The following is a 17510-nucleotide window of genomic DNA, read 5'->3' as shown; positions in this document are numbered from 1 at the left end:
ACAAGTGCATTTAATGTGATTTTACTGCCGTATTTGTGCGAGATTGGTAGGTATAAAATTACCTTAAGAATGTATAAAATTAAATGCAAATTCTGCCAAAACGCTAAGCTACTATGGCTTCATATGTAAATAATTTGTAACTAGGATTCAGCTTTACTAAGTTGCTGTCAGAATCAATTCAAGGCTGATGAGAACAGGAATATGCATGTCAATTAAGTTTCATCTTCAAAAGCCATGGCAATTTATATATTTAGATTACAAAAATAACAACCAATACCATTTTTAAGATTTAATATGAGCTATCAAAGGGTACTATGGAAAGTGCACTAAAAACTACTGTTTTGAAAAATACAGTGGATTCCGGTTATTTGGGGCAAACCTTAAAAAAAAACAACAAAACCCAATCGAGAAAATAGCCAGGGTTTACTTCACTTAATTGGGACATGCCGCTTAATCAGGGCAGGAGACCGCAGCACTGGATATTACCCTATGATTGTCTCCGACCGTACCACGTGGTTTGGTTGGATTTCTGGCGGTCACAACCATAAAACAAAAAGAATTAGCAGTCACCTGTTTATTGGGCTTTTCTGTTAGTGCAATCTATCATAAACGGATAGTAAACTCGATCTTAAAGTATTATGCCTTGTGCATTTATTTATTTTAAATATTGACATCTACACCTATTGGCATCTCTCATATTGTGTGATTAACTTCACAACTGGGTCGTCATGTCTGCAATACCAGGGTACCTGCCCACCCACTGATGATTGGCCAATAGCCATGAAACAGTGCTGTCTGGGTGGTGGTACTCAACTGAGAATAAGTAACAATAGTCTTCTCTATCAGTGAAGCGTTACTTATTCGAGGTAGTGCAATATCATGGCAACTCGTCGTGAAGGCAGAGCACAATATGAGAAAGAGCAAATGATGCCACCAACAACTACTTTATAGTTTCTTAAGAGTTATCTATGGTGTATCTAAACACCGATATCATATATAGATACCAAACTCTTAAAGTATTATGCCTTGTGCATTTATTTATTTTAAAGTACAAATCTAAGTATGAAACATGAATGTAAAGAATTTCCATAGCATATCTATATGTTCATATTTCTACAGAACAAAATGCAAAATTGATAAATGTGAAATTCAAATCAGAATTTTACCCATTATGGCTTCATGAATATAATATCAACTTCCTAGACATAAGTTTAAAAAATTCTTGGGGAAAAAACTTGACACAGGTGGTTTTTCATCCAACTGAATTATAATACCACTTAATTTGAAGACCCCCCCACCTCCCAGAATTCTGGATAAAAAAAATCTGAGTTTTTCTTCAAGAAACTTGCATTGACAGCAACTAACTAGGGCACAGTGAGAAGTCCATAAGTCACTAACTACCCCAAGGATCATCATTAATTTGTTGCAAGACAATTCACTGTATGTGAGAGATTAGTGTACGAGACATTTTGCAGTAAGTGACAATTTAGTGAAAGACAATTGGTGGCTACGACAATTTGGCATAGCACACAGAGATGGGTAATTAACAAAATGAATGAAGTAAAAGGTTTAGGAAAAGAGAAGTTTCGGGTACTTTAAAAGGATTCACACTGATCCTTCTCATAGGCAGGTTGGAAACTGGCTGCATGACTATTTCAGCTTTTTTTGTAACACCTTTAATACAGATAAGATTATTTATTATTTTTTAACATGCCTACTCAGGTGAGTCTGCCAAGGGCCCTGATGAAGACACCTCATTGGGGCTGAGTGCTTTTCAATGTAGGGGACTCGGACTCCAATTTTGACCACTACACGATCTCCAGGGAAGTTTATCCGCCTACCCTTAACCCATCCACGATACTAGCCTACTACTAACTTCTTTCAATAAAAAATATAGCATGGATTGCAAACCAAACATCAGAAGATGCACTTTACCCAGCTGGCATACATTAATGATCTCTATTTTTGGTCTCTGGAAAAACTACCCCCCCATATGTATTTCCTAAAAAATGATGCAACTTACAGAAGTGAAAGTAAAGTGTGAACAAGGTTCTCTTGTGTCCCAATCTTCTGACCTGTCTGGCACATTTTTTAATAGGATCTACTAAAAAAAAGAGAGTAAAATGTGCATCAAAAAACAAGATGGATAGTATGCACCATAAAAAATATAAAATATCAAGAATGGGTATCATGATCACTAAATTCACCATTAACAACATGGCATGTTAAAAGTTTGCATTTTCCGTCTTGCTTTGCCATACACTGAATTCTCTTGAATACTTTACTGGTCATACTCACCGAATTGTTGAAGCCACCAACAGTCTTCCGCCAAATTGTTACATACAGTGAAATGTCATTCGCCAAACTGTCTCGTACACTGAACTGTCATGCACTGAATTATCAAATACAGTGAGCTGCTGTACAACAAATTGTCCTGCAACACACTGATGTGATCCCCTACCCCAACCTAGATGAAGGACAGAGACAGTAATCAGGTGAAAGTGCTAATAAGCCAAAACTCTGAAATAAAAAACTATAATGGTGAGTGTTAATAAATTCCTATTTTAATTAAAACATGATTTGATATGTAGTTTGCTTTATTGTGTGTAGATCTCTCCATTTTTCTCTCTCATGGTGGAGGGGGGGAGAAGAGAGAGAGATGAAACTAAAAAGCTTTAATTAGCATTAATAATATCTTTAATGGGATCAATATTAATTTTAAGAATCCAAAGAGTAGTACATTATCTAACAAGAAATGAAATTAACTTCAAATATCATTCACCAAACTAAACAAAAACACATATTACAATTGCTGAAACGGTGGATGATCCTAGAATTTCATTCGAATTAACAAATCTAAAATTATAAAAAGAAAATCCATTGAATATTTCTGGGTGTTTTGTTTACTGATATGGAGACTGTGGTAGGGTATGGAAACGATTACCAAACAAATTACAATTGGCTACTTTTATTAATTAACTGATTTTTTTCCCCCACGAAGAAACAGAATCTGAAATAAAAACTTTGCCGAGAAGACAATAACCTAGAAACAGAACACTGCTGTTGTGCAAAAGACATTTATAAAATTCTCTCATATTCTTTATTGCCTTTCTATGTTGCATAACATTTAACAAAAAATGCCATTTTATAGATTATGAACTGCATTTAATAATCATGATGCCTTCCAGCAGACAGCTACATGATTTGCAATCTATTTTCTCTTACTTCCTTCATTTTTTGCAATTCATCAACACAGTAATAACTAAAGAGCGGCAATTATTGATCACCACGGTGTTTTTCTGTATCTCCAGTTTCTTTATCACGATCTTTATCCTTTTTCCCCGAGCTCTTGGAGTCATAAAACGATGCAGCATCAGCTGGAGTTAAGTTATTCTGAGAATAGAATTAAAAAGTAAAATAAACAAATTTCAATCAAGAACAAAAGGATAAGTGTAACTTTTAAGTACGTATATTCATATTTTTGTAAGACTGACACCAATACAGAGTGGCATCAACTGCTTATATCTGCATATTTCAAAAATATTTGCATACTGCACTGAGGGATGTATGCAAGATAACTGGAAGCAATAATCCATTGCACAGCAAATGCATATGTTATCAGTGATTTTGCTTGTCTTTCCAAGTTCTGTAGGTAGCATGGGTCAAAATTATATTGTAAGGTTACATTATTGGTGTTGGTTTTATGGCACATTGGTACCTTAGGTCATAGTGCACCGCCATATTAAGGTGGTGCACTCAATCTGTATATTGCGAAGACTGCAAGAAGGGAAAACAAAAAAAACCTAGACTAACTCACAGGGAAAACCTACTGTCTTTACCTGGGATTGGCTAATTATAGTCTCAAATGAAGAAGCATTTAAAAGTTTTTTATTTTCTGAAAAGATTTCAACCAGACCTCTCCAATAAGTGCAACTACTATAATCTTTATTTCTTGATGTTGCAAGAATTTTTACTAGTTATAAGTAATGTGTCAGAGTATTTACAGACATACAGATTTCATGGATAATAATTGGGTGCATTGTATGCATTGTAACACATGAGAGAGAGAGAGAGGGGGGGGGGAGGTTAATTCTTTCCGAAAGTGCCAACAGAATTATTTTGAAAGCAACTGCATGTTTATAGCAAACACCGGTGAGATATACACTCTCAGAGGAAAGTGTTACTCTTTATTTTACATTGTCCTTGAGATTTTGCAACAGGAAGTTCTGAAATCAACAGACATATAAGCTTTTGCTATTTTAAATTGACTTATGGCCATGGTAAGTCTTCTGTTTACTCTAAGTTGTTTCATATGAAAAATTCATGGCATTCTGACAATTTTATTGTAATGCTATAAGGTGTAGAGAGTTTCAGTCCCATGGTCATTAGGCTTATATAACATTAAAATACATTGCAAGAAATGGCCAAAATATTATTACAGCAACTTTCAACAATCTGCATTTGATAGAAGCAAAGTGCAGTGGGATCAAGGAGTCAATAAAAAAAAAATAAATAAATAATCACCACATATGCAGCTATTTGGGATGTTTCAAGCACTTCCACACAGCCTTAAAATTTTAAAATTTGGAGTTTTATAGTCCAAAAGTCCTCTGTGACAGCTGTCAGCATCATCTACCACAAAGTTACCACTCATTTGGAGAAGTCTGGATTCAATTCCCATAGCTTATTTCAGGCAGAGATTGTTGTTATTGTGTGTTATTTGGTTTTTTTTAGGAGCATTAGCAACTAAGGCCATATTGCTCCGGGGATATGCGGTGGTCATTCCCTGACCTTTCTGTATTCTCCGCATTTGGTGGTCACGGGTTCGAACCCCGGTCTGCTACGCACTGCTGCTCCTGCCCACCTGGCTACGGAGGCACCTACAGGAGAGAGAGAGAGAGAGAGAGAGAGAGAGAGAGAGAGAGAGAGAGAGAGAGAGAGAGAGAGAGAGAGCAGGGTTACCTCCCATGATTTATTCTGGGAGGTAACCCCACAATTATTTTATTCATGCTCCCCCTTCCCTAGCATGACAAGCAAATTATGCTCCTGAACACAATTGGAGACTGTTAATAATAATAAAAATATTCCAAAGAGTGATGCTAAGGGAAGGGGGAGCATGAATAAAATAATTGTATATGTATGGATTCCATCAGTGTCGATCCACTGGTGATATTCTGGCTTATGTTACCCATTTATGGACTAATTCGATGGAGAGGTTCAGTGAAACACAAGTAGTTGCTCTTCTAAACAAGTAATTAGTTATCCAGTTTTCTCTCTGATCGCTCACTGAGGGTGATGGTAGATGGCTCTCTGTCTTCTAACTTCTCCACTAATGCCGGTGTCCCCCAAGGTTCAGTTCTTTCCCCCACTCTTTTCCTCTTCTATATTAATGACCTTCTTCCATTGACTGGAAATCCCATCCATAGTTTTGCCGATGACAGCACATTGCATTCCACTTTCCATTTTGAGAAACCTTGCCCTGCTTAATCAGCTTCAACTTCTCGTAAGTTGAAGCTGATTTTTGCCCCACTGGTAATTCTCCAGTGGGGCAAAAACAACTTAGTTGATTTCAACCCTTCTAAAACTCAGTCTTATCTTATATCTCGCAAAAAGGATTCTTCTGCTCCTATGCTTATCTTTAGTGACACTCCTATTTCTAGGCAAAATGATATATCTCTTTTGGGGATTACCCTGACTTCTAATCTCTCTTGGCACAAGCAATTACAAATATTGCTTCCTCTGCATCTAAAAAACTTGGTTCTCTCTTTCGCTCTCAGCATTACTTTTCTTCCAAACAGCTGCTCACTCTGTATAAATCGCAAATCCACCCTGCCATGGAATATTGTTCCCACATCTGGGGTGGTGCCCCCAAAACCTCTCTCAGGCTTCTTGATTCCATTCAGAACAGGGCAGTTAGGTTAATTAATGATTCATCTCTAACAGAGTCTCTCCACTCGCTTTCTCATAGACATACTGTTTCTGCTGCATGCCTCTTCTACAGTTACTTCCATGGGTACGTTTCTTTTGAATTGGCTTCTATAATTCCCGCTCTCTCTCTTTCAAAACAGTCCGAACACGTGCCGCCACCAGCCAACATCCATTTACTGTCCAACTTCAAACCCACAGAACCAACTTTTCATCTTCCTCATTTATTCATTCAACTGCCGTTTTCTGGAACAACCTTCCTTCATACGTATTTCCTGAAAATTAATTTACAGAAATTCAAGTCCAATGTGAACAAATATCTTCTTTCATCTTCTCAACTGCCAACCCAAGCACAGTACTATAGGTTCTAATACCTCTTGTGTTTGGGGTTTACATAAAAAAAAAATATATATATATGATTTTCTATATACGATTTTTTTATATTTTAATTACAAAACTGACCCTTCACTCTTATTATACCACTTGGATTATAAAATTACAGTGTTTCTATTCTGCTTACCCGTAGAAAATACAATAAATTGGAACTTTTGCACCACGTAAGTTCACAAATCAGAACTTTTGACACTACAGATTTGAATTAAACTCAAAGCCAATCTTAAAAAACTTTTGCTTAACAGCAGCAACCTCCACAATTATTTTTTGAAAGCAAAATGAATGGGTCCTTCCCACACAACCTCAAAATTTTACCATTTAACTATTTTTCAAACCTAATACTGTATGGTTCAGCTGGTAGTTAAATATGAAGTACAGTTCAATTAATTATGGCAATAGAAAGACTGTATAAAGTTCCAATGCAGAAAATTACCAATATTATTCTCTCTCATTCTGGGAACTTTCCTGAGCATCACATTCTAAACCTTAGTTAAAAGATATAAAAATAAAAGAAATAAATAATAATTAAACAAAAACTGTTGAACTGGCAGTTATATTAATGTGATTAATTGTAATAATAAGAATTAATATGTTTTACAAGTATGAAACTCTGCTATAGCTTCTCAAAACAGTATGTTCACATGGTGTCAATAAAATTTATGCTGTGATATGATGGGATAGTTTCCTAAAAACCAGAAGACTCATTTTAGTGAGATATAAGAAAGGGCTGAGTTTTAGAAGGTTCGAAATCAATCAAGTTTATCTTTGTCCCACTGGAGAATTAACCTCAGATTAGCAGTTAGGGAATTGGTAGTGGACGCTCAAGAAGTTCAGGCTATTTGTGCAAGGCACAAATAGGTTTCTCAAACTGGAAGGTGAAATACAATGTGCTATCATCAGCAAAACAATGAATAGGAGAAAGTCATTACCATACAAGGGCAAAAGAGTGGGAGAATGAACCAAACCTTGGTGAAAACCAGCATTAGTGGATAAATTAGAAGACAGAGAGCCGTCTACCATCTCCTACAGTGAGTGGTCAGAAAGAAAACTGGATACCCAATTACAAATGGAAGCTTATTTAAAAGACTTTATGCCAAACATGATCAAAAGTCTTTCAAATGTCAAGAGAAACTACTTGAGTTTCACCAAGCTTTTCCACTGAATTTGTTCACAGATGGGTAACATAAGCCAGTATATTTTCAGTGAACTGACACTGATGTAATCCATATTGATCAGATGGAAAGTTTCTAGATGGTTTAGGAGTTGGCAGTTAATAGATTTCTTCAGTACTTTTGAAAGAGTAGAAATAAGTGCAATGGGATAACCGGATGAGAGATTTGTCACCTTTTTAGGAACTGCCTTTAATATGAGCCAATTTCCAGGCAGAAGGAAAAACACCAGAAGGAATAAGAAAGTAAAAAAAGATGACACGAAATAGGGGCAAGTTCAGGAGCACAGCTTTTGAGAACAGTGAAGAAATATCATCAGGAAATAGCACTTTCCTGGCATCAAGACTGTTCAAAATCCTTCTATCTTTTGATTGAAGGACACACAGGATGGAGTGTATTGCAAATGGATGGAGGTGATTTACCACCTCCAACCATTCTAAGTTCATCAATACAGGAGTTAGAAAAAAGGAATATTATAGCAGATCAACTTTATCTTTAGTTGAGGTGGCAACAGAATCATTGGGTATTAACAGTGTTGGGAGAACAGATGAGCAAATGTTGCAACCAATAGCTTTGGCTAGAGACCAGAATGCTTTACTACCATTTGGGCAACAAGTAAGTTTTCTATTCTTAAATTGCTCAAAATCTAGTTTGGACTGTTTAATAGTTGCTTTACAATTGTATCAAACTTTGGTGTAGGCAGAAAATGAACCTGGAGATTTGGATGCAAGCCAATTTTAGATAAGCAATATTTTTTATCTTGATCAACCTTAACACATTTATTGAAAAACTAAAGCTTAGATAAAGGGCAAGATTTTAAGGCGGAGTGTGGAATAAAGGATTTCATTCCTACAAAACAATTTCAGGAATGAGCTGAGTAAACATTGACGTCAAAATATTAAAAACAGTAATCCAACCAAGGAAAAGAGGAATACAAATCTTGCAGATCATACCATTTTGTCTTCTTGTAATGCCAAACACGAGTTTGAGAATGGACACGAGAGAAGAGCTCCATTGGAAGACATCATCACTGAGGTGCCTAGAAGGCCACTCACCTCGAACATGTATTTGGACGGGTTATTTGTGAGAAAAAGATCAAACATGTTGGCTGCGTGCTTAGGATTGTCTGTTATTTTGGTAGGTAAATGAACAATCTGCAAAGAGGTCATTAGTAATTGCAAAAGCCTCAGCATCTCAATGAACTGGATCAAAGTGACTAGAAAAAGGAAGCAAGCTGGAGTTGGGAACATTAAAATTGCTAAGGAAAATGACCTCACTGTTAGTAAAGTTGGACTGGAGAAAATCTAGTTTCAAAGAAAGGAAGTCAAAGTGATTAGTGGAGTTTGGAGAATGATAGAGGTAACATATGAATTTGACAGAATGGGGTAGAGAGATTTTAAGCCAGAAGATTTAACAAGAAGAGATTCCAAATTATTAAGTCTCTGACAGGGAATATCAAATAGGACACATGCACAGATACCACCTTTGAAGCAACAGGAGTTGTACAGTAAATAATTAGGACAACTGAGATGAGCAGTGGTTGAATCAACATATACATGGGATTCTCTCACAGAAATTATATGGGGCTTGGCAGATTGTAAATGAAAATGGACATCATTGAGACTGGAACTGAGACCACATATATTTGTGAAATGAATGAGGAAGTGTTTCCTGTACCCCGCCGGGAGCTAGAGTGCAGAGCAAATGAAGTTCTAGAGGACTTGGATATCTGGCGTGAAACACATAAACTTCAAATCTCAACTAATAAAACAAAACAAATGTTGTTAAAAGGCTCTCTTGATGTGAATAGACCACCTGTTATTAAGTTGAATGGAGAAATGATTAGGAGTACTCGGCAGCATAAATACTTAGGAATTTATTTTGATGACCGTCTTAATTTTAATTACCATGCAAAATATATACTTCAGAAAATAAAAGCTTTGACCTATAAAATTATTAAGATTACCAGGAGTAATTTTGGTGTAAAGAAATCTTCCATTAAATTATACTACTCTTGTATATTTATACCAATTGTGTGTTATGCGGCTGGGGCCTGGGGATACAGAATCGGTAACTCCCTTGTTCAAAAATATCTTACCCAAGCACAAAGATTCTTTCTTCTCGCTGTAAGTAGAGCTTGTCGAACTGTCTCTACAGCTGCTCTCCAGGTCCTCAGTCATCAACTGCCAATCCAATATGAAGTAATGTTACACTATCTTTTATATTGTAGAAGAAAAAATGTTCCTGCGATTGTAAATGGTATAACATATAATACTGACTTGCAAGAAAATGTAGACATTAAAAGAATGAGAAATGAATGTTGTAGAGGTTGGCAAAATACCTGGTCTACCTCTACTTTGGGTAGGGAGACCTTTAAGTTTTTTCCCGAGGTTGATGATTACGACAAGAAAATAGACTGGTTCAATCCTGGTTTATATGTTACGTTTTTATTAGCATTAGTAGAGGCATTTGATGCAAGAAAGCAAGCTTATGCAGCATCAGCCAAAAAAAAAAAAAAAACCCACTTCCACTTCACCCCTCTGTTCGTTCAAAATACCTGTCCAGCTGAGCCTTAAACTTATTTAGGCTATCAACCTCCACCACAAGGGATGGAAGTCTGTTCCACCAACCAACCACCCGCTGGCTAAAGGCAAATTTCCGCACGTACCGGTCATGGAAGTCTTAACTTTAAATTGTTCTCACTAGGATTAAGTAACACTCCTCTCTGTAGTTGTGGTGCTCAAGAAACTGTTGAGCACCTCATCTTTCATTGTCCTCTGTACGATGAATTAAGACTGGACTTTCAACTTCTCACAAATGTATTTGACTGCTCCAAATTGCCAAGATTGGTTAACTGTTCTGAATATTATACTGCCTTCTCCACCTATGCAGAGAAATTGTTTAAACGGAGGAAAGAATTCTTACTCCTGAGGTTCAGTAAAATGCTAGACTGTTTATTTGGATTACTCTTACCTGATGTATTGATCAGCTTGCTGGACTCTGAAGTCCAGTATTTATTTATTTATCATCATTGTATATAGTCTTTTTATGTACCATCATTGTAAATAGTCTTTTATGTATAATCAATCATTGTACTTTTATGTACAATTAATCATTATAAATTGTACACGATGTATAGATTACTTTCAGCGGCGAATAAGGGAAACCCTGGAGCCCGCCAAAAAATAATAAAATACTTTGACTTGACTTTGTACCAAAGGCAAGAAATATGCTAAATTTCCAAGTCCACATTCAAAAATGAATACACAACAAAATTCAACTGATTTCTGGTATTACACTAAAGAAACAATAGGTAAACAATTGTACTTTCTAAGTACAGCTGGAACAACAGTAGCTACATATCAATTAGGAGCAACTTAAATGCCACATGACTATGCCTCAGACAGCTATTTGCAGAAAGCTGTGAGTGTCAAGGATTAGCATTGGCATATGATGCAAGAAAGCAAACTTATACAGCATCAGCAAAAAAAAAAAAAAAAAACAAAAAAAAACCACCTTTCCCATTTGTTCCTAAAGTTTGTCTAGTTCTTAGTTCTTCCCTGAACTGTTTAAGCTATCAAATTCCATAATGATCGATGGAAGTTTGTTCTAGCAATCAACCACGCTCAAGCTAAAGGCCAATTTCTGTAAATCTACCATACAACTGTCTCAATTTGAATTTAGGACCCCTCAGGTGCATAACCTGAGTGAGAGGAAGAATCCCATCAGCACTGAGGCTGCTCAAATCATTCAAAGCCTCACACACACCTTAATCAGGTTACCACGCAGGTGCCTAGCCTCCAGATGCTGCAATTTGCAGAATTTAAGCCTTTCTTAGAAAGAGCAATCTTTTGTTCCCCTCACCATTCTCATTGACCTTCACCACACTCATTCCAGCAGCTCTACATCCTTCCTAAAACAAGGCTTCCAGACCTGTATGCAGTACTCAAGGTGTGGCCAGACTATTGCCTTATACAAAGGAATAATCACTTTCTCCCCAATAGCAAAATTCCTGGATAACGTTGATAAGACCCCATGACCTGCTCTGGCACCTGTCTGCACTGTACAATTATCCCCCAGGTCTTTTTTATTTTCCAATACCATGGGTGTAGTAATGCATAGTTGGTATGTCACACTGGGATTGCTGCTACCCATATGCAATACTTTGTTTGTCAATGTTAAACTACACTGATATTTTATTGATTGATATTTATTAGTTAAAGCAATGTTAAACTACAGTTGCCATCATGTGTAACTGGCCCAACTTTTCTAGATTCTGTTGTAGTAGTGTACTGTCATTAACGTTATTAACAACCCTGCCAAACTCTATATCGTCTGCAAACTTGGACATTAAGCCTCATAAACTTTCATCAATATCATTCATAAATATAGAAAACAACAAACCCTGGAGGACTCCACTAATAACTTTGTTCCATGAAGGGCAGTGTCCATTGATTACCACTCTTCTCCCACTCAACCATCCCTATATCTATTGTAGCAATGTGCCCTTAATGCCATACTGCTCCAATTTGTACAGTAGTCTTCCATGTGCAACAGAATCAAATGTTTCCCTGAAATCCAAGTATATGATATCAAAATTATTTTTTGAATCCAGTTCCATTGTGACTGTATCAGTATCCAATAAAATCGGTCAGACAAGGCTTCCCCTTAACAAACCCATGCTTGTGTCTTAACTATAATTGCAGTCTTGTCTAAATGATCCCACAATGCTTCTTTAACCAGTGACTCCATTAATTTCCCCGGAACATAAGTTAAACTAACAGATCTGTAATTACTCGTGTCACCCTTTGATCCCCTTTTGTGAATTGGGAACACATTTGCATATCTCCAGTCTCCCCTGGAAGGTCCTCATGGAAGTCCAAGGAAGCTTTCATAATTATGGCTAAGGGTTTGCTTACTTTCTTTGCTGCTTCCTTTAATATAACTGGATAGATTCCATCCACCCCAGGTGCCTTTCTTATGTTTTACTTCAACAATTTCTCCTCCATTTTGCTCTCAGTTATTACAAAATCATTTTGCTCCCTGCCAGAGTTTGATAAACTCCTGGCTTCCCCTTCCCTACAAACTTCCTCATGTGTGAATGTAGAAATTACTCATTCAGTTTGTCAGCTACCTAAGCAGGTTCATCAGCAATCGAACCGTCAATGTCAAGTGGACCAATCTGATTCATCTCATTCCTTCTAGAATTTACATAAATAAAGAACTCTTTGCTGTTTTTCTTTGTATTCTTTGCCAAAGATTTTTTGTAATCTGTCTTTGCCTGCCTAACCTCTTTTGTAAGTTGATTACAGACTAGTTTATATCAGCGCCTCAGTAGCCAGGTGGGAAGGAGCAGCAGTGCGTAGCACACGCTTCTTGATTAGATCGGGGTTCGAGCCTGTCCCCACCAAATACAGAGGATGCGGAAAGGTCAGGGAATGACCACCGCATATCCCGGAGCAATATGGCCTTCGTTGCTAATGCTCCTAAAAACCAAATAACAAACAAACAAACTAGTTTACATCTGCCATAGGCTTCTGTGTTGCCTGATAATTTATATGCATCCCATAAATTTTTCTTTTCTTCCACGAGCCTAATTAATTCATCCGACATCAATTTAGGCCTGAACCATGAATAGTATTTTTAGTTGGTATGAAAAGCCTAGTAGCCTCCAAGATTAAGTCCCTGAAGGCTTCCCATTTAGAATTCACTGTTGGTGACGTCATCAGTTAATCCCACTGTATAGAATTTAAAAACTGTCAGACCACTGTAGCCACCTTTACGAAAACAAAAACCCTTTCCTTTACCCTCGATGGTAGTTACATCTAAGTAAATCTCACATCAGTACACTGTGATCACTGTCACCTAGTGGTTCCTTTATCTGCAAATTCTTAATGCATAAATAATCACTGCTGATAACCAGATCAAGAGTATTACTTGATTTGGCCTATAACACACTTCTAGCCTCATTTTTGCTTTCCCAGTTCTTATGTCACACCAAACTGACTGAACATTGCAATGTCCACCAATGTAAAAAGGATGCACTGCCTTAGATTTATGTGTTTCTGAACTATCAGCATAACACCTCCTCCCTTCCTATCCTTTCTGTACATATTGTACTCCCCAAATTCAATTCTGCACTCGTTATATCTGTGTGACACCACGTCTCTGATATCCCAACAAGATCTGCCTTTGATGTCTTGATCAGCACTTCAAATTCATCAAATTTATTTACTATATTCCTAGCATTGGGGTACATGCCAGTATACACACATCTATTCTAATTCTTAGTTACCCAAAAACAGCCCATGTATTTACTTGTTCCATGACACACTTCCAGCAGTTCTTGAAATCTCCAGCAACTTGCTTTCCAGGCTGCTGCTCATTCCAATTGAAGCAGTGCACGAATCACTTTCACCTCTACCCGTGGCTACAGTTAATCTATTAGTCTGTGAATCCCTCCCCAAGCTAGCAGTTTTCCGACCCACCTAACACTGCCTCGATAGCATCAGCAAATATTCTTGCACCCTTTCTATTTAAGTGTATGATATCCCTGTAGAAGCAGTCTCTCCCGTTAACAAGCACAGAGTTTGATTTACATCATGAAATACACACTACCTTAAGAAGTTAAGGTAACATGTCTTCAGATCACATAATTTACAATAATAGAACAACAGTACTCGATCAAACAAAATACTCCAGTAATTCATTCCAGGGGCTCACACTCATGAGTACGGGCTCGGCACGAAGAGGGTCCTGAGGTGGATATAATCATTATTCTCTTTCTTGGTGATTCCCTTCTACTGACACTCTCTCTCTCTCTCTCTCTCTCAGGGTAACTTGGAAATTTTTTTTTGGGTGGTGCAGCAAAAGCCTTATGCTTGCTTTCACCATATAGCTAATAATAGAAACAGTATTTGACATATATATAGTGAGTGCAAGGAAGCCACTGGCTTTTTTTGCACTGGCAAAAAAAAAAACCAAACAAGTAGATAAGAAAACACAAATTATATGCATATAAGTAATTTCTAGAATAGTATTTTCCTTTTAATAAAAATTTCATTAAGTGTTAGATTGTTATGGTTTCACTGTAATTATCATACAGTTACAGTACATCATTACTTAAAACCTGAAAATTTCAGAAAAGAATACAATACCAACTGAAATCTGATAACTTCAGTTCACACTACCACTGCTGGATTACCTAATTGTTATATGTATCCCCTTGTTTGGAAGTTAGCGGGCAATAGCATACTGGCTTGGGTGACTTCCAGATTTCTTTCTTGTCATGATCTTTGAAAAAGTTAAAATGAAATGCATATTTGTCATCAACAGTTGTCTCTTGTAGCACTAACCTCTCAACCCTTCATGAATAAAATGATTAACCTGTCTGAATCCCAAAGATGCCAAGTCGTTGGTGCATGTTTGGGGGATGGATAGATTAAATAAAACTGCTGATTTGTTTATTGTATCCAGAGCAACTGTATCGAAAGTGATGTCTACATTCAGCAAATATGGAAAAACAAAATCTGATATGACGAACTGTGGCAAAAAATAGAAGCTGATTGAAAGAGAACACTGGACACTGAAAAGGACTGTAGCCCAAAAACATAAAACAACTGCCTCAAAAATAACTGCAGAACTTAGTGTGATCTCAACAATCCAGTTTTTAGCAAACGGTTCGGCAAGGACTTCATAAAGCTGAAATTTATGGCAGAGCCACTATTGCCGAACCACTCGTTACTGATGGTAATGCCAGAAAGTGGATGCATTGGCACAAGGAGCACAAAATCTGGGCACTTGATAAATCAGGAAACATGCCATATTTTCAGAGGAACCTTTAATCACACTTTTTCCAACACCAGAAAGAGTTTATGTTGGTGAATACCAAAGGAAGTGCATGTGTCAACCATCAAACAAGGAGGAGGATCAACAATGGTTTGGGCAAAAATGATTACCTGGATATACTGAGTGATCAGGTTCATCCCATGATGCAAACACTGTTGCCCAAAAATGATGTCACGTTTCAAATCTTGGTTTGGGGAGCATGAAACCGAGGCAAAGCATCTCCCATGGCTTGCACCATGGGAGATGCTTTGCCATCACCAGACTTAAATGTTATTTAAGCTACTGTGGGTATATTTGAAGACGAGAGTGAGGAGCAGATTTTCGCCAAAGAATGTTCAATTTCTTCTTAAGATAGGTCAAGATTTATTCAAATATATTTCACATAGAATACAAGCTGTTTTAAGGGCAAAAGTTGACCCGACCCTATATTAGTTGCATACGTTTTAATAAAAGTTATAACTCTTATCATAAGTGTTTCCATTATTTTAACTTTTATTAAAAATGAAATTTATGGCAGAGCCACTATTGCTGAATGCTCTATCACAGTGTCGTGTGTGCAAAAGCACAAATATCACAGACACTGCTGCCCACCTAGACTGTTCATATACACACAACAATTGTCTAGTGTTCCAAGAATGGTCCAACAACCAAAAAATATCCTGTGGTGCCCAGAGATAGCTTATTGCAGTGAAAGGCAAAAACAAAAGAGTGAGAGGAATCTTGTGGTCTAATAGATGGGCTACAATTGGCATCACTGATTCTCCCCCCCCCCCCCAAAGCCTCCAAATAAAAGACGAATTCTTGTAAGACTTGGATGTACTATAATAACAATGTAAAGTCTGATCCAAAGAAAATATCCCTGCATGCACCTGTACAAAGGATACTAGGAAAGTTTTGCAATATGATGCAACAATGAATCACAGGAAGCTGCTTGTTGCTGCATTTGAGACATGTTCATACGTGCATAGTAGCTGCCGCGGCAAGTCGATGGGCTCAGTTATTCATTAGTAGTGAGAGAGTAAAGTGCTTGCGACGGCATCGTGGTCACCAAAATGAGATAAGGACAGTTTTGCGGTATAATTTTGTGCGTGGTTTAACCATAGACCAGTGCTTAGAAGAAATGACTCTTGCACTAGATGATGATTGTCCACATCGTACAACGATATTCAGGTGGTATAGAGAATTCCAAAGGGGAAATTTCACTCTGGAGGATTCTGAGAGGCCGGGAAGATCACGAACGTAACAATGAATCACAGGAAGCTGCTTGTTGCTGCATTTGAGACATGTTCATACGTGCATAGTAGCTGCCGCACCAAGTCGATGGGCTCAGTTATTCATTAGTAGTGAGAGTGTAAAGTGCTTGCGACGGCATCGTGGTCACCAAATGAGATAAGGACAGTTCTGCGGTATAATTTTGTGCGTGGTTTAACCATAGACCAGTGCTTAGAAGAAATGACTCTTGCACTAGATGATGATTGTCCACATCGTACAACGATATTCAGGTGGTACAGAGAATTCCAAAGGGGAAATTTCACTCTGGAGGATTCTGAGAGGCCGGGAAGGTCACGAACGTCAGTTACGGAGGAAAACGTTACTGCTGTGAGGAAAATGCCTGACGAAAACAGGCGAGTGACCTACCAACAGATAGAGGATACTTTGGGCCTAAATGCACCAGCAATTCGTTCGATTCTGCAAGATAATTTGCACGTGAAGAAACTTTGTTCTCTCTGGGTGCCGCATCAACTGACTGAAGAGCAGATGACACGACGTGTGACTTGGTGCCGGGAGATGTTAAAAAAGTTTGATAAGGGACAATCTCGGTATGTGAACAACATCGTGACAGGTGACGAGACTTGGCTGTACTATTACGATCTGCCGACCAAGGCTCAAAACAAAGTTTGGGTCTTTGATGATGACGACACACCCGTAATTGTCAGAAAATCCCGATCTGTAAAGAGGAAAATGATAGCTGTGTTGTTCAAATCGAGTGGAATTGTGGAACGTGTCGTTTTGGACATGCAGAAGACAGTCACAGCTAAGTGGTATACTGAACAATGCCTGCCTAAAGTCATTGGATCTATGAAGAACCTGCGGCCAAAGTCAAGAATGGACACCTGGTACCTCCATCACGATAATGCTGCAGCTCACCGCGCCAAAGCCTGCACCGAATATTTG

At 37.7% G+C, this 17510-nt stretch overlaps 1 protein-coding gene across 2 annotated transcripts in view; it reads right to left on the bottom strand.

The window, feature by feature from the left end:
• Nucleotides 1–2876: 2876 nt before the first annotated feature.
• Nucleotides 2877–17510, bottom strand: part of vnc (GNAT family N-acetyltransferase vnc) — a 95267-nt gene continuing 80633 nt past the window's right edge. Inside the window, exon 7 of one of the 2 annotated variants that reach the window (XM_090382855.1) lies at nt 2877–3393. In XM_090382855.1, coding sequence (XP_090238981.1) covers nt 3277–3393 — 117 coding nt within the window. In that variant the 3' untranslated portion in view covers nt 2877–3276. The remainder of the gene's footprint in view (nt 3394–17510) is intronic. The other variant, XM_090382847.1, reaches the window with a different exon arrangement.

The sequence above is a fragment of the Mastigoproctus giganteus genome, chromosome 1 (assembly GCF_048544385.1).
Source record: "Mastigoproctus giganteus isolate SK-2022 chromosome 1, ASM4854438v1, whole genome shotgun sequence".
Lineage (NCBI taxonomy): Eukaryota > Metazoa > Arthropoda > Arachnida > Uropygi > Thelyphonidae > Mastigoproctus > Mastigoproctus giganteus.
The sequence above is the reverse complement of the archived record's forward strand: the minus strand, read 5'-3'. Positions and strand labels throughout refer to the sequence as shown.